This window comes from Gymnogyps californianus, chromosome 1, assembly GCF_018139145.2.
Source record: "Gymnogyps californianus isolate 813 chromosome 1, ASM1813914v2, whole genome shotgun sequence".
Classification (NCBI taxonomy): domain Eukaryota; kingdom Metazoa; phylum Chordata; class Aves; order Accipitriformes; family Cathartidae; genus Gymnogyps; species Gymnogyps californianus.
Genome location: NC_059471.1, coordinates 191,355,929 through 191,376,397, shown reverse-complemented (window position 1 = coordinate 191,376,397; position 20,469 = coordinate 191,355,929). Strand labels below are relative to the sequence as shown.

The window sequence follows — 20,469 nt, the reverse complement described above, 5'->3', positions numbered from 1 at the left end:
TTCGCATTGAGGTAGTCTCAGTCTCAGACAGAGTACCTCAGTTCGGGCAAAGCCTCACCAGGTTCTGTTGCTAGATTAATGTATATGTTAATCAGATTTTTATTCTCTGGTGCTTCAACCACAGTCATCTTAGAGGTACTTCTTGGAGCAGAAGGGTGAAGGCTTTGCATGGTAAAATCAATTATCTCTGCTGTCCTCCTTGTTCTTGCATCTTACTACTCATAGATTCCTGAAGGCGTTCTGGGTATACCTCCCTATCTATGAACCAGGTCTCCCACGGGATCTGTCTGCTCCTTGGGGATCATCTTTTTGAGTCCCTGTATACTTGCCATGAAGGTGACATTCTTTTAAATAGATTGGTCTTCTAGTACTCTTCACCAATACTCGTACTCCTACATAGAGTCTGTACTTAATGACCTCAGTGTTAGAACAGATCTCTCTCTTTTTTTAATGGGTTTAGATTATTTAGGAAGTTTCCCAGGCTTTTTCTGGTATAAGGAAATAAACTAACACTATGCAGCAGTTATCCAAATGGATTTAGTGCTGTTGAAACCTGGTGGTGGCTAGAGGACATTCTACCTGTGTTTGGGTAGTCTTGGTAAGCTTTTAAAACGAGACACTGAAATCCTGAAGCCCACCTAAAATACTTTGTGGCAGCAGATGTCTAGCTATGCAAATGTAATTCTGTATTAGGCAATTCTTGGGCTTCCAGGATTTCACAATGTTTCAGTAGTCTTTTTCTAAAGTTTACTGGTTTTCTCTGCCTCAGATGAGCAACTGATTTGTTTGTATGAACAGACATTTCTGTCAAGCTCAAGAATTTTTATATTAACAAAGGCTAGTTCTGATGTTTCATAACTTTGAGCATTTCTGGTAATTACTAGAACTCTTGGTTTCAGGAAACAGTCCCCTGGAGTATACCAGATGTCTGGCTGTTAAATGCTGTTCTTGTAACACATGCCTGTTTTTACACCCGTTTCCACACACACACATACCCACCTCCTAGTGAGTTGTTGTTTTTCATCTAGTGATAGTTAAGAGGTACACTGATACCTGTGTTTACTCCATCATAGTTCCTTGAGCTGATGATTTGCCTGCCATTTGCCTGCATAATTTTCATCATAGACGTTGCCAGTTATCTTGTCAAGTCCCCTGAATTTGATTTCTTCAGCTTCTGGATTAGGTTCTTTTCTGGTTCAGGGGCTTTCAAGTTATTGTCTGGATGCTGAATAGCCCTTTTTTTGATCCTGGGAAAAAATGTCCTTTCCTTGCACCTTTAGCAGAACCAGAAGTCTTGAGTTACCCAAGGACTCCCAAAACCTTTGCAAACTGGGCACTTTGAATGCCTAAATAACAACATTTCATTGCTGCAGGTCATTCACACACTGTCTCCTCTTGCCAGTTGAAGGGCATTGGCTGTACATACAATGTTTGGATGTATATGTGAATTGCTTACTTCAAAGACTGGTTGTGCTGTCTGTGTGTTGAGGGGGGAGGAATCAGGCAAAGGATAACACAGTTCTACACAACTCCATGGTTGATGGCTTTCAACTCTATTAAAATTGTTTTAAATTCTTTTTATATTTTGCCTGCTGACAGAAGACATGCTCACAGAATTATTGACTTGTTACAGTGTGGAAGTTGCATAAACTCCCTCATATGTGATTTAGGGTGTCCATCCTCATAAAGGGATAAGTATACTTAAATACCAAAAATCCTGGAATCCAAAATTCTCAATGTGCAAACCTGAAATATTTTCTTATGTATCCAGAATATTTTTCAGAGAGGTTTGTTTGGGGTGTTGGGGAGCGGGGGGGCGGAGTTGTTTGCTTGTCCCCCCCCCCCCCTTTTTTTTTTTTTTTTAAAAAACAAGTTTTAGGAGGAGCTCTTTAAGTCTTGGATGTGAAAAGGGGGCAAACCTTCATTTCAGGGCCTACAGTAAGATGGAGCAAACTATCTCTTAACACGGGGTTTTGGCAAAGGATTCGCTGTAGCAATTGCAGCAGTCCTTTCTGCATTTCGTATGATTTGCTTTTTGGTTTAATTCTGTTCATTACAGTTGTTCATCTGATTGTTGAAAGCTGTTTAGATATTTTTCCCCTTATATTTTTATATCTTTTGGTAGGGCAGGGAATCAAAATTGATATTTTACCTTTGTTTATAAATGTTAAACTCTGAACCTACAGTGGGTTATACTACTTCCTCAGTCTACCTTCTGAACAGTAGTCTTCTGACAACAAATTCCTTACTGACCAATTTCCACTATCTTTAATTATAGACATGCCTGTTTTCTTGATAACCTTTTTTGGTTTAAATGGAACCGGAAGGGTAACAGTTGTGGGCTGAATCCAATTTATATGAATGTTATCTGATAAGAATACATAATTATCTTCCTTAACCGCACTTCCAAATTTTCAGGCTTTTGCGACCCAACTTTAAGGTTCAGTTGGAACATTATGCTACTTAAAATGACATTTATTTATGAAAATCATTCCCTTTAGGTTCAATTCAACTAATTAGACAGAAAAGTGATTTATAAAATTTTGATAGATTAAATTGTACCCCATGATGGTTATGAGATACTACTGTCATCAGTAGGTGTGTACAACTTTAGGTTGCTCCCCAGTGCTTTGTCTGGGGAGCTTTTCTATAGATTTTGTTCTGGATGTCTTTGTTTTTAATTTCCACTGTTTTCATCTCAAATCTCGTTAATTATATTTACAGTTCCTATTCGACTTTTGATGACATGGAAGTGTTTTTACATGGTCTTGGTCTAGAACACATAATAGGATTATTGAAGGTAAGTTTGTGGTGTATCTGTAAAGTAATCCATGAAAGCAAAGTGCACCTACAGCATATAGTATATTAATTCAAATAAGTTTATTAAATTAATTCAAATAAATTTATTGAACAGAAGTTTATATATAAAGTGTTAAGTTAAACTGCAATGGACTGAATTTGATTGCTTAATTTTGATTGTGCATTAGTCACAACGTGTGATGTTTCTAAACTAGAGAATTCTTATTACTTCGATAATGGTGTTGTAGCTGTTTTTGTTTCTGAAAACTGAAGGAAAACGTAAGTGAAAAAAAGTGAAAATAGTGTTTTCTTCTGAAATTCTTTTTGATGGCAGAAAACCCTTTGTTTTATACAGGAAAGAGATATAGCTTTAAGACAACTTCTGATCATGCGAAAACATGAGTTAATACAGGTCAGTTTACTGCTTTAGAACTTAATTTAGTTTTCTCCTCTTTCTTAAATGTTTTTAATGTCTTAACTTCTCTTTATAAGTGTCTAACCTTGTAAGAATTCTTTTTTAAGATCTGTTTTCAGAATCTTCTACAACTTGTTGAATTTTAATGTGAATATAGACAGACCTTTTCTAAAGTATGTAATCCCACAGATCAGCCTTGAATTCTGTGAGTTGAATTCTTGCAGCTTCTCTGCCTAGATCTGACTATGAAGTGGAAGTCCCCAGTATATCTTTGCTGCAGTGATGTGGGAGTTGGGGTGAGCAGGAAATAGTTCTGTTGTAAATTTTAGTTATTACCATTTTTAGTATTTAAGTATGTTTTCCCTGAAAAGAAATCAGGGCTAGGATTAGTAGTAGATAATCCTAAACAACTACTTTAAATGTGGTCCTCCTTTGTGAGGTGGTAATTTCTGTTGGAAAAACGAGAGCGCTCTTAGATTGTGGAATCTCATATCCCACACAGGTTTGTAAAACCTTACCAAAAAAAAAAAAAAAAGGAGAGAAGATTTGGTTTCTTACAGTTTACTGCAGCTGGGAAGGTTGGTATTTCGCTGTTATCCAGGACTAAGTGATGCATGATTACAAGGTTTCAGTTTCCAGTTGAGATAGGGTGGTTGCTTTTCCTTAGTCTTTGCTGGAATTATTCCTGTGGGAAATGAAAGACTTCCTGTGCTTACAGGAGGATGCCATAATAAAATCCAGTTATAGGAGTCTCCTTGGAACAACGTAAGTACTTCAGGCCACAGGATTCTTCTGAGCACTCTGTACATGGTCTGGGATACCAAAGATGCCTCGTTAAAATAGCTGCTTCAAGCCCGCTCCCTGCTACTCATGCTAGCGATGTCCTCAGTGTCAGCTTTTTTCCCCCTATTCTGGTACCAAGGAGGCATGTGTTCTAGCAGCTGAGACCAACGTTTGCGTACAGATGTTAATATTCCTTCAGAGTTGGTGTCACAGAGATGTTTTGCGTGAAGTTTTGTCTTGTAACTGAGGAGAGTTTAGGTGTTTTGACAGAGCTCAGAAGTAATGCTGTATTCTCAGAGGGTGCACGTAGGGGGAGCTTTGTTGATGAAGAGATTGTTAAGAGTTCACTTAGACCTGAATATTATAAGGCATGTCAGCGTGTTCTGATGTTACTGCTTTTCTGAAGCCTCAGGATCGTGCCCATTGGACGGCATCCCAGTGTGGGCTTTGTATGAATCGTAAAGCCCCTGTTGACAGGAATTTTGCTCTTAAAAGAGATTTTTGTGGCTTTCTTCTCGTCACTGTGAGCTGCTGTGTTGGTTGTGATTGCATTAAACTGCAAATTTGACTGAGTATATGTTCATATTGATCACCTGTTTTGATGTTGTAATTGTTACTTGTTTTTGTCCAGGGGACACTGGGGGAAGGGGAGAGAATTGAGGACTTGAGTGAATGGCTAAGCCTTACGGTCCTTCACCGAAGAGGTGTTAATTTCACACAAACTGATAACTTCTATTTCGGTGTTCTAACATGTTTGAGGCTCCCTATTATAAAGAGGGCTTTTTTGGACAAGCTGAAATAAATACCTGGATCAGCTGCTCTTGCACAGGAAGATAATAACTATAGGAACAGAATTGTTTTGCCTCTTAGCTCTGCAACAGCAGGAAACAGTTCCTGGAAAATAAGTCATGCTTTGTGCATGGACATAAATTAATTAGTGAGTCTTCAATTGAGAATTTTAAAAATGACATAACACTCCTGGCTTATTAGCACTTCATAAGTTATCCTAAATTCTTGATGCAGTCTAGTTTTAGAGCTCTACTAACAGTTTCTCCCCACACTGCTGATAGAACAAATCTAATCTGTTTCCTCCTAACTCCAAAGTTGAAAGTTTTTTGTGTGATGGCAGATCTTCAACTAACAGCCAACTATTTTAAAGAGCCTGGATCTTATTACTACAGAGATTAATGATGACCTCTGATGGATGCCTCTGAACCAAGCTGCTTTGTATCCAGAGAACTGGGGAGAAATCCTGTCACTAACATGATACACTTTCCTCCATCAAACAATATCAGAAAGATATTTTCTCTGTAAATATCTTTATCTGTATTCTACAACAGAGCCTAAACAATGACTCTTTCAAGCTGAAATCCTTGCATTCCTTAAGCTTATAAACTGTTCCATACTGAGACAAGTCTGTTCAGTATACTGGGACATGTCTATTCAATATTTGGAGGTTTTTGTCTGATTCTGTGCTACTCATAACACTCGATCTTTTTTGTCTGGGTTTTTTTGAGCATTTGTCTCACGAGGTAGCAACAGAAGTAATTTTACTTCTGGATGCATTTAGGACTAAGAAGGTTCCTTTCTCACATGTTTATTAGTTTAGAATAAGAGAAATTGGCGTCTTGTTCTAGATTTGAGAATGTGTAATGAAAAGTTGACACATGAAAATTCAAAATATAACCCAAAAGTTTAACTTCATCGTTAGAGAACTATCTGGTCTGTGTGCTTCCATATCACAGTTCTAGGACTCTCCTTCCTCTGCCTCCCCTCCCCACAAAAAAACACTTACTATTTGGCAGAAAATTGTCAGGTGATTAAAAATACTGGCCACTTGGGCAAGATGGCAAGGATGTAAGAGTTCATGCATAACTTCAGTGGTTTTATCTGAGAAGTATGTCGTCTTTCATGTGTTGAGGCAATCTGTTCTTCGCCACCTCTTTCATTTCCATCTAAAGGATGACAGAAAAGTCATGTTGATGCTGGAGTGTGAGTTTGGGGCATGGATTTTCAGGGGCTGGTTTTTATTTATGTATTTAAGTAAAGAATAAAATAGATGTTGTTAGAGTTGATGTGCCTAAAATCAAAATCTAGGCTGCGCATAGTCTGGTTTACAGATATAAGCAAGTTCTTGTGCAACACTTGTACATTCTTAAACATATGGCCACTTCACAATAATATTTGCATTATTTGGACTGCAGAGTGTAATTGAACCAACACCAACCTAAAAGCTTCCTTATCCATAAGGAAGAAGGGCTTCTTGCACTGTGGTTCTTCCATGTGTTCTTCATTGCATGAATAGTCAGGTTCTGGGTAACCCTTGTGTTCAGCAGAGATGGTCTAGAAAGGGAAAATATGTCTGCTTTGGGAAGTAGTTTGGACTGGTCTATCTACTTTCTGTCTCTTAAGTTCTACACCTAGTACCTCTGAATTCAGAATTACTGTGGTGGTGGAAGGCTTTATCTGTGATGACTTTTATCACATTCTTTACTTCCTAAACCATATCTTCAAGATATGGTGGTCTCTGTCACTGATCCATTTGCAGAAGGATGAAATCATATTTATAGGGAAACAAAGTACAACGTCTTCCTGATACACTGGTCAGAAAGCTGTATCCTGATTTGCTTGTTCCAGGAATGAGAAGACAGAGTCAAAAGCAAACCCAGTCTTCGCAATAGTTCCTGCTTTAAGCAAGATAGTTTTAATATTCAAGAATAACTGCCATTCTGTCCTTAGAAGAGCTCATTTGATTTGTTAATTATAATTAAAAGTAAACTTGCTGCTCTTGTATAAATCAGCTTACTTCTGCATCATAAAATGACTGCTGTAATGCTTTGTAAGCATTAAGAAAACATTACTTCATACCAGATAGGTTCATACCACAAGGCAAACCTGAGAACTAATAAATTGAGCAAACTTACAGCTCAACATAAGTAAAGCAAATTATTTTCTAGGAAACCCAGATCTTTCTCTCTTAAGTCTGCTAGTGATATTTACCAAAGAGACTTGAGTACAATTTGTTCAGGTACCCATGGCAACCTATTGGAAACTCAGAAGTTCTTGACACCTGTAGTTAAACTCCCAATTAATCTTGTTGAGATTTTACATTACTGAAGAACTTACTTGTCTATAGACTTATAACATGGTTTTGAAATGTTTAAAGATGCACTTGTGAGCCCATAGTTACATGTTACCTGTGATTTCTGAATACCTGGTGGAGAGCCTGGAGGACTGTTTTATGGAGCCACGATGAACACTGCGCGTCAGAAACGATAGTCTCACACAAAGCAAGCATTTCCGTAGGCACCTTCTCTTCCGTAGAGTTGCTGCTCGGCACCATCCGAGGAAGTGAGACTGCCTGGCGTTTTGATCTGATGTGTGTTGTCAGCTCTTCATTCAAAATGCTTTCTGCAATAATTACAGAAGTCTGGGAGACTGCAAACACTAATGTCTTACAGATTTCTGAGGCTGCAGCAGGGAACTTCAGGTACTCAGAACGTCAGTGAGAGCTCTGTATGTTCTGGCTTTGGAGACTGTGGGATCCTTGCAGTCTCAAATTCCAGAGTGGTCCACTCCTGCCGAGTCCAGGTACTCAACTGGAGAGTTAGGAACAAAGCCATACTTGGAGCTGGCATTATGAGGTTTTTCACTTGTGTGGAGAAGCATCCTTAGGGCTGCTAACATCAGAAGTCCTGTGTTGCACAGCAGCCTGTCAGATGAGCAAGGAAAAGTATTGAATGTGCCACAGAAGCACTTCACTTTTAACAAATGGACTATTTTTTTTCTTTATTTAAGTGTTCTGCAAGAAAACTGTCAGCCTAGGATTTAAATGTGAGTTAAATTTTAATCTGAGATAGTTGATGGATGACACAGCTGACAATGTTTTCTGTCCCAGGCATCACTTGGAGAATCTCAGTTACGCAATGTATATCTTCTGAAGAAAACTGTGCTTTTCTTCAGCTAAAAAAGACAAAAAGCCTTAAACACTTCAGAACTTTTCTGTTGTTGTTTGCAGCATTAGCCAAGAGTATAGAAGATGAACTGATTTGAGTTTAGGGAATGTATAAACTGATGTCCAGTAGTATTTAGACTTGATCTTAATTTGAGGTGAGAAATCTATTCTGAGTTTATAAGTATGCTGTCCTTCAGATATATAAAAAGGCTGCTTTTACAGGCTCTTTCATGGTAGAAACATCTGGCTGAATGTCTTTTTAACAGGTCATTTTCCCTCTGTCTGTACTAGTTTCTGATCATTTGCGTTTTTGGAGGTAGTGTGAACTGACTAGATTTCTTTGTAGACATAACTTATTTTTTAAATGAGATTCTATAAGAAAATAAGGTTTTAGAAAGAAGCATCATATCTTATGAGACCAGTTTCTCTTAACTGGAAAAAATATATTCCCAAAAGCTTGTAAAAGCCCTTCTTAAAATCTGGCCTCTTTCTGTAAAATTCTCCATTTGATGCTGATTTGATAGTTTCCATTCTTTCTTTCTGAGTTAATGCTGTATCACCATCATGATGATTGGTTATTTTGCTGTAAGAGGTGACAGATGATTCTGAAATAGATGAGTATAACATCCTAACAACACAGGGGTACTTACAAAAACTGCTATTAATTTTTTTTAATAAACCTGAAACAGAGTTTCTGAGTATCCTGTGCAATTTCAGTTTGGCTCTTCCTCAGCTCTTGTAATTTTGTTTTGCGTCATTGAATATTTTCTGTGGTTTTATTTTTTGCTTTGTATGTATGTACATATGTTAGTATGTAACTACAAAGTTACATACATTGTAGTTGGTTGCAGTAACTTAAAAGCAACTTCTTTTGACTCTTAATAATTAGAAGCTCGCACAATAAATGGTACTGTACTGTGATGTCTAATAAGTATTAAAAGTAAATCATGTTTGGAATTACTCTTTAAATTTAGATTGGCATTACAAATCCTGGAGATCAACAGAAACTCCTAGATGCTATTAACGAGCTACAAGTGGAAGAAATAAGAATTGGAGACCTCCCTGAAGTGATGAAGCTGGAATTGAGGTATTAACTGTGTATCTAAGGAAATGGAAGTGAAATATGACCTATTTGAGGTGACTGCATTGTTTTCTATAGTGCAAAGGTAAAATTCTCTCACACTTTATCCCATGCATAACATTCATGAGAGTACACCAGTTAGTGGATTATGAGGTCTGGTGGTAGGTGTGTTTTGTACAAAGAAAGTTGGAAGCATAGATTCCTGTTGTAGGAATATGTTTATGGGTTATATTGCCATTATATGCCATTACTTTGGCCATCTTTTTGAGTCACAAGTTCTTTGTACCTCAAACAGGGTTTCATGGCCTTGCTGTGCAGGGTTTTCACTACCTTGTGTTCATATCATAAACTCTGAAACTGGCTTTGTGGGCTCCAGTATTAACTCATTCTTTAATTTCTCTGGTAGGCTTCAGTGAGCAGATTTTTTTATTTCTCCATGGAAATGGGGTCTTGCCCTCCTTGCTTCTCCATGCTTCAAGAGTGTCATGGACCCTTACAAACCCCACATGATGTGGTCTCTGCAATTCTCCATTGTGTCTGTAGACAAGGCAGGCTCTGTTAGTCTTGCAATCAAATTTGTCTGATTATAAGATGCAATAAAAAGATGTGTGGGAGGGAGAGATGCATATAATTTCTGCATAGGGCTTTAATTTTTCAACTGATTAATTACTTGCACATGTCTGTCTTAAATCATAAATGTGACTTCTGTATAGATTCAGGATTTTTCCCTTGTTTTTCTCTTCCACTGGAAGCAGTTTTAACTGGCTTAGGAGCCAGTTAAAGACCTCATTTTTTTATATTACAAATTAAGAACTTCATAAGATATTTTCCTTATCATAGATTATATGTGTCAGTAGAAACAGGTTTATAAGGAAACTGTTTTTTAAGAAAGTGTTACTCCTTCCAACTTCCGTTCCAACTTGGTATTTTTCCCATTATAGGTTCTTTCTTACAGCCTTAAGCATCAGCTCTGCAATACCTCTCATACTTCTAGTATAGTCTTGTGCAGTCCCATGAAAGCCAGGCCTGAGCTGAGAGGAACAACCCTCAGCAACCTTATTAAACTTCATCAGTCCCCTAAGCACTGGTAGAGCACTCTCCACATCCAGCACAAAAAGAAGAATGAAGGCTATAGTAAGTACAGAGGTGTCTTAAGATTTCTTAAACCTCTTATCCTCTATTTTGTTGTGTAAATATTTATTCCAAAAGAGACACCTAGACTTGAAGTTAGATTCTGTGCTCATATCTTTCCTCTTTTTCCTTCCCAGAACTATAGAAGAATAGCTCCTGAAGATAGGATTAGTTTGATATTTTAATTTGCGAAAGTTTTAGAAGTGGACTCGGGCAGAAAACTGTGGCTTGCCTTTCAGAGGCTTTAGTCAGTTGAACTGTGATTGTTTAACTTAGAGAAGACTGGTTTGGAGATACTGCTCTTTCCTCATACTGTAGCTGCATCACTAGTAAGTTAGGTTCTCTGTGCTTGTTTCTGTCTTCCCAGTCCCACCACCGTTTGCATAGCATGTGGTGCCTTATTTGCAGTGGCCTGGCTAGAGCAGGACTGGGGAAAAAACTCCTCCTTGCATCCAGTCTACTCATTAAATAACTCTACTGTCTAGAAAAGTAAGGGTTCAGTTCCTCTTTAAAGTATGTGTATCTCCCTCTTGACTAGTGACCTGACAGCTGTGCAGCTGCTCTGTTAGGTATTTCTTCCCTCTCCAAAATACTGGGGAGAGCTGTCTGCATTATTTGGGTACTGTAAGGCTAGACTCTTCGTTAGTTATGTTGTTCATCGGACTGAAGAATGTGCTTGCGTTCAAGTTCATTCTGTACATGTCATCATCCTTTGGAGGCAGCTGAATCACACTGACACTGTGTATTAGCAGTCGTGTCATGATGTGGTCCTGCCATAACATTGTCTTTTGTGCCTTGGTTACGTGAGTCTGTCTAGTATGTACTCCACTCCTGACTAGTCATTCTTACATATACTGATTGTTCCTGATGCTGGTACTGTGCCTCTATCTGTGTCCATTACTGTGTTTATACAAAAGAGGCTTTGCAGCCTGCTTGAGGTACGTTTTTGCAGCATAATGCCAAGTTTGAGCTGTAGGATGTGGGAGGACGTGCAAGGCATTTGGGGAAGGTCTTGAAAGACTGAGGTGGGCTGGGAGAGCAGGGTCTTTATGTCCTGATACAGGACCTTGATGCTTCTTCTAGTCTGTGAGATTTCATTTGACAGATGGACCACTCGGTGGATAAGGAATTGGCTGGATGGTTGCACTTGAAGAGCTGTGGTCAACAGCTTGATGTCCAAGTGGAGACCAGTGACGAGTGGCGTTCCTCAGGGGTCGGTATTGGGACTGGTGCTGTCTAACATCTTTGTCGGTGATATGGACAGTGGGATTGAGTGCACCCTCAGCAAGTTTGCCAATGACACCAAGCTGCGTGGTGCGGTCGACATGCTGGAGGGAAGGGATGCCATCCAGAGGGGCCTTGACAGGCTTAAGAGGTGGACCCATGTGAAGCTCATGAAGTTCAACAGGCCAAGTGCAAGGTCTTGCACATGGGTCAGGGCAAGCCCAAGCACAAATACAGGCTGGGCGATGAGTGGACTGAGAGCAGCCCTGAGGAGAAGGACTTGGGGGCGTTGGTTGACAAGAAGCTCAACATGACCCAGCAATGTGCGCTTGCAGCCCAGAAAGCGAATCGCATCCTGGGCCGCATCAAAAGAAGCGTGACCAGCAGGTCGAGGGAGGTATTCTCCCCCTCTACTCCGCTCTCGTGAGACCCCACCTGGAGTACTGCATCCAGCTCTGGGGCCCCCAACATAAGAAGGACATGGACCTGTTGGAGCGAGTCCAGAGGAGGGCCACGAAGATGATCAGAGGGCTGGAGCACCTCTCCTATGAAGACAGGCTGAGAGAGTTGGAGTTGTTCAGCCTGGAGAAGAGAAGGCTCCAGGGAGACCTTATAGCAGCCTTCCAGTCCCTAAAGGGGGCCTACAAGAAAGCTGGAGAGGGACTTTTTACAAGGGCATGTAGTGATAGGACAAGGGGTAATGGCTTTAAACTGAAAGAGGGTAGATTTAGATTAGATGTAAGGAAGAAGTTCTTGACTGTGGGGGTGGTGAGGCGCTGGAACAGGTTGCCCAGAGAAGTTGTGGACACCCCATCCCTGGAAGTGTTCAAGGCCAGGTTGGATGGGGCTTTGAGTCAACCTGGTCTAGTGGAAGGTGTCCCTGCCCATGGCAGGGGGCTTGGAACTAGATGATCTTTAAGGTCCCTTCCAACCCAAACCATTCTATGATTCCATGATTCTCCATCAAAACAAGTGTGTACTTTCAGAAGAGAATCCAGGTGCAAACTAGTACGTGTGTTGTAAGACTGAAGAACTAAAGTTCCAGCATGCAAGAGGGTACAAACCAGTATGAATACACCATAAATACTCTGACAGCACCTGAGCCGTTCCTATTAAAGTAGAGGCTTTGCTCCTGAGCTGAGGTAGTAGGCCAGGCATCTGGGTGTCTAGCTGTCCAAATTAGGCACCTTTAGAAAAGGATGATGACTCTTCAGCAAGGGACAATTAGCTGCAGTTTAAGAGGACTTTGCCCTGTTTTGCATGAAGTTTAAGCTTCATGCATTTTTATGCTAGAAATGTACGCTTTTTTCAGATTGTTCTGTAGTGGTGGTTAGTATATACATTCAAGCAGAACAGCTTAAAAATTTGAACAGAGGGAATAAGTGGAGAGAATAAGTGGAGAAATGCAAAAAGTTATCAGTTCACTTCATGTGTGGCCAAATACAATAAAAAACCCGCATGATGTCCGGTACAGTCTCACACACCAGTGACATTTCTAATTCCTAGTACAGTATGGGTTTAGATCATACGTAGTTCTCAAAACCAGAAAATGATTGATTGATTAAAGATAGAAGTACACAAAATATGACAGCATTTCAGTTATGGCAAGCACTACATAGTTTTCTAGAAAGTGGCTTGACACGTATTCTAGGAATCTGACCTTGAGACTATCATAGGCTATGTTTACATGCTATTATATAAAGATTTTACTTCCCACTTGTTCAAAGTCATTCTGTGAGAAGGAAAATCAGTCATTAAGTCATAGAAAAACTAACATAGTAGAAAATGTTGAACTGATTGATTATAAACTCACAGGGTGTCTAGCACTGTTTAGCCACTGGTGTTTTGACAGCCATTAATTCTTTTAAAAAGTGATTATTTTTTGAAAACATTATTTCCATTTGCAAATATAAGAACATATCACTGCAACTGATATAAAATTCTATGAAAATGTTTTTTAAGAACTATTATTGGTATAATAAAGAGGTATGAGAAGTATAAATGTTTTTCTTTTCCTTTTTTTTCCTCCCCATTTCATGCCCATGACATACTTTATTTTTGCTGAGAATCCTTCCAGAATTCCTAAAAATAATTTCCTTTGTGACAAAACACAGAAGGTGCCGTAACTGATCCTAGCCAGCTAAAAAGTTATCTTTCTAAGTAGAGGGAAATTTTCATGAGCATGGCTTGACTGTAGTAACACGGGAGAAACTTTGAGACTATCTCCAGATGTAATTATTTTGTTTAGTGTTCTTTTTTTTACCCTAAATATTCAGTTCAGTTATATTGTTCTGAAATAAATAATAATTTATTTTATAAAAACAAGCTAAAAGGCTTTCTTACTTCCTGATCTTCATAAAAACCATGACAGTCTTGGTTTTTAACCTCCAGCATCCCTACTGATGCTTTTATATATTTCTGTTTTAAGTGTTAAAGTCTTAACAGTTCGGCAGTGTTGGAAACCACAGATGTCCAGAGTAGTGGTAGAAACTTTGCTCACTAATGGTCTTCTGCCAAAGTTGAAGGATGTGGGCTAAATTCAGTCTCTGTTTAGATACTTGCACCACACTGGCATGTAGCTTAGTTAAGCTGTTTGGCAAATTTCACGTATACCTTCTTGCCATCAGAAGCAGTAGCAAGTAAGGTGGTGTGAGTATGTTGCATTTGGATTTAGTAGCAGATTGCCCTAGGGAAAAGAAGAACATTGGGGTCTGAATTAACTTATTCAGATCCTTGTGTAAATATAACGGGAAGTCCTGCAATAGGAGCTTAAAATTGTCTCTTGTTTTGGCCCTGCTTGTTACTCACCTGAATGGCTTATACCTAGTGGAAACTTTCCTACTGGAGATGCAGGCACTTCTCAGGAGTTTCAGGGTTTCAGAGCTCACTCTCTAAAAATAAATGGATGATCTTCTTCCTTGCCCCCTTTTCCTCTGCCTGGTCAATGGCAATAACTTTTTGGCCAGCACTGTGACTTATAACTAACACTCTCTGAGGCTTCCAGTAAAACAAATTGAGTCAGTGTCAGGTGGAAGCTCTAGAAACTTAGCAGTGAAGTTAGTCTGTTAAATTTTTCTGTCCTTTCCTCCACTTTTTGGAGATACTGATCAAACTGATTTTCAGAGTTGTCTTCCTGCTTGTATTTGAGCACTAAGCATAAATTTTCTTCAAAGTAGATAACATCAGATATTTTAGGCTTTGAGGAATGTATTTCCAGATTCAGGGGCCAGATCAGTATTATTGGATTCTTTTTGTCTTCCACTGTGCAGAGGCTAAATGGCTCCAACCTAGTCATTTCAGTCCTAGCTCCGAAGTACAAACCAATTCCCCCCCCATCTTCATCAAAAATGTAAGCTGCAGGTCAGGAATATTGATATGTCAGCATAAAATTGACTATAAATTCTCTGTTTCTGCTGTTGCAAGACTGTGATCTGTATGCACACATGCAGGAAAACAGTGTTGCAGTTACTATGCATAGTGTGTTACAAAATTACTTGTGCAGCAGGTAATGAACTGTTTTCACTGATAATACAGGATTGATGAGAGTTAGAAACAGAAGTGGAGGTTAATAGAATGTTTCTGAAAAGCTTTTAGGTGACACTTTTTCAGCTTTCAGTGTGTCTTACTAGCTGTATTCCAGATAACTTAATGATTTGTTGTCCTGGGGGGGGGGGGGGGGGAGCGGGCGGGACACATGGACAGACATGACCAAAAAAAACCCCAAAAAGCTTGCTAAGATGTTAAATGTAGTGTTTAACTACCCTGTGTTAAAATGACACCGGAATTTTTTTTTTTTTATGCAATGAAACTGCATGTCTGACTCACTAGCCAATGTTGGAAATGCATGGATAATACTTAGCTTGCAAAAAATTACAGCCTTTAACAAATAACAGAATATCATTTTATTTTTGTAGTGGAGATGAATTCCTCAAGTTTCTTCAGAGGTTGAATAAAGAGTGTAGTAAGCTGACCATTCCTGTGCAGACCGTGAATAAGCATTTCCTCAAAAATTCTCACAAGGTATTCAACCAAAGAAAAAAAGATTGATTTAGAGTATATTATTCTATTCTAGAATATTATTCTACCTTGTAAAATGAAAAATATGAATACTCATAAACCATCTTGATTATTATATAGTTATATAAAGCTGTCCAATGTTCTTTCTCTAAAGGACACTTTTTCTCAATTTATTTCGAAGGGTTAAGCCACCCAGTTAAAGGAGATAGATCTGTTTCTTCGTGTTTCTGCTGATAGGGGAGTTAAGGTGACAAAAGGTTCCCACAAAGGCTGATAGAGAGTAGTAGATTATGTTGTGCATAAATCGTACAATGAAAACCCAGCATAAATGCAGTTATAAACTTTTTCTGACACTGTCTTTTATGATATGTTAACTAAAGAATATTAAATTATAATCTACAGTAATTCCAGCAAATAACTGTAACTATTAACAGATAGTACTGCAGTGGGCACCGACTGAAAGTTTTATTGAAGTCTGCAAAGACTTGGTTTGCAGTGTTGAAAAGCTGGGAGAAGAAGTTACCAAACTGAAGGACCTGGTGGAGAAGGTGGGTATGCGCGAGTGAGGCTATTAAATAGTACGTACAAATTTCTGCGTGCAGCCTCAAATGTGACCTCCATCAGTGAAATGTTTCGTACCTTGCTCTGCCACAGGCTCTTTAGCTGTAGCTTGGACATTACATCCACCTCTCCCCCTTCCACCTTTCCATGGACCGAATGAGAAATAATCTAGAATATTCCACAGCAGCGTGGACAGTCTCCAAAGGAAGGCACAGTTAATCTTTTTCTTTTTACCACAGGAAAGAATGAAGTGGAATGTATCCCTGTGCTCTTGGACAACCACTGTGGCATAAATGCCACTCTGAATACTTACAGTCTTACTTCTTAATTAAGGAATCTTTTTGTTTGGAATTATTGACTCACAAGGAAGATACTAAGGTTTTATGGATTGAATGGGAGGCATCCCAGATAACTCTGCAGAGTGACAAAAGAAGAGGGTGGGAGAGGTCAAGGCTAGATGTTAGCACCACATCAGTCATTCTCAAACCAACACAATGACACGCTCTTGTCAGATGGGGTCATTTTAAGTAATAGGCTAGTAAAAGGAATGGCTGCTGGGATAGGGTAAATGGAGCATCAGTGTCAGAAAGGAATCTGTTGCTGAACGAAGCCATGTGGAACTCAGACCTTGAGTGTAATGCTACTAATGCAATTTCCTGTAGTTTAAGTAAATTTAATGTAATATAACAGCCTTCTCCCAATAAATCACTTAACACCAAATATATTTAAGAGATAGGTAGAGGTTGTGGCAAAGAACTTTTTAGCTATTTGTGTTCTGGTTTTTGCATATGCAGAAATCAATTGTACATCTATATTTGCCTCCTGTATGTGCAGGCCAGTTATAAGGGCTGGGGGGGATCTGAGTAAGGTGCCACTTGACTTTGCTCTCATCTGTACTTAAGGTTTTATAGCTGTCAAGATGAAGCACAGTGGCTCTGTACCCAGTGTTAAACAGAGGTGTTAAACATTAGCCTTCTAATTACTTCAAAAATGTAGTTCCTGTTCTATTAAAATACTGTAGTGTTTTATGAATTTCACTGATGAAGACTTTAATACAGAACATTTTTGTGCTATTTAATTTATGTTGGGGCACTCTTGAACAAGTAGAGCACTGAAACATTTATTATGAAAAGTGCCAATTTAAGTGAAACCTCTTAGATAATAAGTTTGTATAAATTCCCTTAAAATCTTCAGTACTGTTTGCTAAGCTTAGTCATTACAAGACTTTGCCAGCAGTACATGTTATGTCTGTAGCATATAATTTTTGAAAGCACGGTAAATGAGATGGCCTTCCAAGCATTATACTAAGGCAGGGAATCGGAACCTAAGCCTGCTGCACTTCATGACAAGGCTCCACTCAGCTTCAACATGTATGCGAGCAGGCACTTGTAAGGTACTTTCCACTCTCGCTTTAATTTCAAGGAAGTCTAATCTGTTACATATTTAACTTGCTTTTTTAATAAACAGTTATTTTAGTAATTAAATGGCAAAAGTTCGATTTGACACTTGGACAATTGGAGTCTAAATGTTTTGTTATTAGATTTTTGTAGCATCTATTAGCAGTATGTTTTACTCCTGAGGAATTAAGTTTGTAAATGAACAGTTTGTTTTTCTAATATATATTACAGAATGATTGAGCATCAGATAAGATAAAGGTTTGCACACGTTTATTTCAATTGAAGTAGGGCAGAGACAGACAGTGAGAAAGAAATAATATCAATCCTAGATGCATGCAAATTCTTAGGACTGGGTACTTTATTGCATACTTAAGAAGCTTTCACACTAACTTTTTTTTTTCTTTGTTGCACTTTTTACATGAACTTAACATCTGCCTCAGCATGAACTGAAGAATGACCCCAGCCGAGTGAGACTTCCAGAAAAAGCACCCACCTTGGAAAAAAGATTAGTAAAAATGGGAGCGGTAACATTGCTTGGATTTGGTTTTTTCTTCTTTATAACTAAGTTAGTGGTAAAGAAAACCTGACTTTAAGTTTAGTGCTATGAATACTTTTGGAAAACTTGGTCGCATTATGCTTCTGTTCAGTATATGCAGCTGAGCTGAAGTCATGTGAAAATTTATGTAGTTTCTCATCATATCTGTAGTATTTGCATCCAGTAAGTACTTTGATCTAGAAATAAAGTTATTAAAAATTAAAACTGCTACTTAAATGTATCTTAGGGTTTTATTTTCAAAATTATTTTTGGTACAGAGTGTAGGTCTAAAGTCTTGTCAAAGCTGCTTTTCTTTTTTGGCATAAAGCTGTAATGATTGCTTACTAATTACTAGTTTCATTTTTACCTTTAGCTGTTGTTCAGAGGTGAACATAAGCAAATAATTCTGATTATATCACATTTATGTTTAAAATTATGATGCAGATGTGTTTTGAGGGTTGGGAGGATTTAAAGTATTTTAAGTATCTCACACAATTTTATGTTGATAAAGATCTTTTCTCTTGCAGTTTTTCCTATGAATCTATCATATGAAAAACTTCCCAGGGAGGTGTACTTTTTTTTCTTTGTCATGATCACAGGACTGTGGAGGTCTTGTTACACATTGCCTAAAAAGTCATTTGCCACTGAACTATGATACTCAAATTATGCCTGAAAGCTGTTTCCTTAGGGATACTTACTTCTATTAAGAGTTTCATCACATCTATTTAAAGGATTATAGCAGTCCTTTGCTATAAGAATGCAGCCAACTTAGAAGGCGTAGCAGCGTGTTTTTTCTTGGTCTGGTCTTCACTACAACAGCTTCATGCTTACAGTAATTTTTTCTTAGTATTTTTTCCACTTAAAAAGGTGTTTGTAATTCCGCAGTGAAACATTAATATCTGTTTTTCATCTGGTTACCAAACCAGCTGTGTTGGAAAAAAGGGAATTGGTATAAGTTAATTCAAATCAGTTATGTTTTTGTAAACTTCAATAAACATCTGTAAAAATGCTGAATATTTTTGAAGGGACATTCTTCTATCAAAATAAAACAAAAGGAATCTAAAGAAACATAAACCTCAATGAGTGTGTCATGCTTTAGTTCTCTCTGTTTTCAGAGATGTTGTTTGGAGTCTTAATCTTTGATGTTCCCTCCAGAGACTAGTAAGGAGAAGATAAAAACTTGAATGCTACTCCAGTTGCTGTCACAGTTGTTTTCTGCTTTTTGTTTTAGGAAACTACGTTGGGTGTTAGTATGTTTCCTTGTTACTGCAATTGTTTTACCTCCATTCCTCCCAGGTTTCTTCTTCAATGCAAGGAACATCCTACAGAGTGATGAGGCCAGAGGCAAATACAACATAAGTTGGGGTTTTTTTCCATTCTGTTCCCAGCTTTGGGTCAGAGGAGATAAGCTGTATTCCCCACCACCACCATCTACCAGCAGAAGTGGAGAAATGCACATACTGTAAGCATACTGACTTGAACCAGCAAAGCATAGGAAAGGAAATACTTAAAAAATAGTTCTCTGTTTCTTGATATTACCTTATAATTAATCCTAAACTGACAAGACGCATATCACAAAAGGAGGACGCCATGGAAATGGAAAAATCCATGGAAATACAAAAATCTATAAAGTGCAGTTTTAACTGCTTGTCACACACATGGAACCTTATATATACACAGCACTCCTCCTCTAGCTCAAAATACAATTCAAATGCAGTTGTCCAGTGATGGGGTGGCTCACAAGTATTGCTAGAACTTTGACACCTAACATCTTTTGGGTTTTTCTGTTGGGTGAAGGTGTTGGGGTTTTTTTGGTTTTAGGGGTGGAGGGGGAGTAGGCAGGCATTTTGTCAGGCTATGTTTCCAACATGTACTTTCACTTTAGTTAAGTGGAATTATTTCAACCACTAGTAAGATTTCTGTGATACTGCCCTTGAAAAGATTCTGTTACTTGGCCTCACTATTCCTTACTTTTCCGCTTCAGTGAGAATTTGCATTAACAAAGCCACTTCAAAGGCCATTCAATATAGCTTCCATTTCAAGAGATGCATTTCCTACCACTAGTAGATCTTGCCATTTGAGACAGTAAAACATTAAATTATTTTTTTCCATTAATTTGAAGAAAAGATCCACTTACATGGAGGCCTTTTAAGCTAACCTTGGAGGTCTTGCAGTTGAATAGGAAATCTGCTCCAGAAAAGTTTTGTCAGTATTTAACTAAAGTATAGGTATAACAATGTGAATGATGCCAGCAGCGTAAGATATCTATGAGGGAAAAAATAATGCATGATAGTTGCTGATAAATTTTTTCTAGTTTGAGAATTACAATAAAATATTCTTTGCAGAAATGAGTCAAAGGTCTGAACACTTGGAGCTGACCTCCAAAACACATTTGGGAGAAGCTGGTCCTGTTAAGGTATCTTATGGATCACCTGTTTCAGATGCTTATAATCATGATTGCAAACACACATGTGAACAGCATTTGGGTTAAACATTGGCTTTCTGCCAGCAGCATCCTTAGCATGGTGCACTGTTCAAGAATAGTGTTCAAAATGGCATAAACCACACATG

At 38.4% G+C, this 20,469-nt stretch overlaps 1 protein-coding gene across 3 annotated transcripts in view; it reads left to right on the top strand.

Annotated features, from left to right (window-relative positions):
- Positions 1-18,949, top strand: part of ASZ1 (ankyrin repeat, SAM and basic leucine zipper domain containing 1) — a 43,042-nt gene extending 24,093 nt beyond the window's left edge. For 2 of the 3 annotated variants that reach the window (XM_050906793.1, XM_050906778.1), the window contains 6 exons: positions 2,725-2,800; positions 3,155-3,211; positions 8,927-9,039; positions 15,303-15,408; positions 15,840-15,953; positions 17,804-18,949. In XM_050906793.1, the coding sequence (XP_050762750.1) occupies positions 2,725-2,800; positions 3,155-3,211; positions 8,927-9,039; positions 15,303-15,408; positions 15,840-15,953; positions 17,804-17,950 (613 nt within the window). In that variant the 3' untranslated portion in view covers positions 17,951-18,949. The remainder of the gene's footprint in view (positions 1-2,724; positions 2,801-3,154; positions 3,212-8,926; positions 9,040-15,302; positions 15,409-15,839; positions 15,954-17,803) is intronic. The other variant, XM_050906785.1, reaches the window with a different exon arrangement.
- Positions 18,950-20,469: the final 1,520 nt, after the last annotated feature.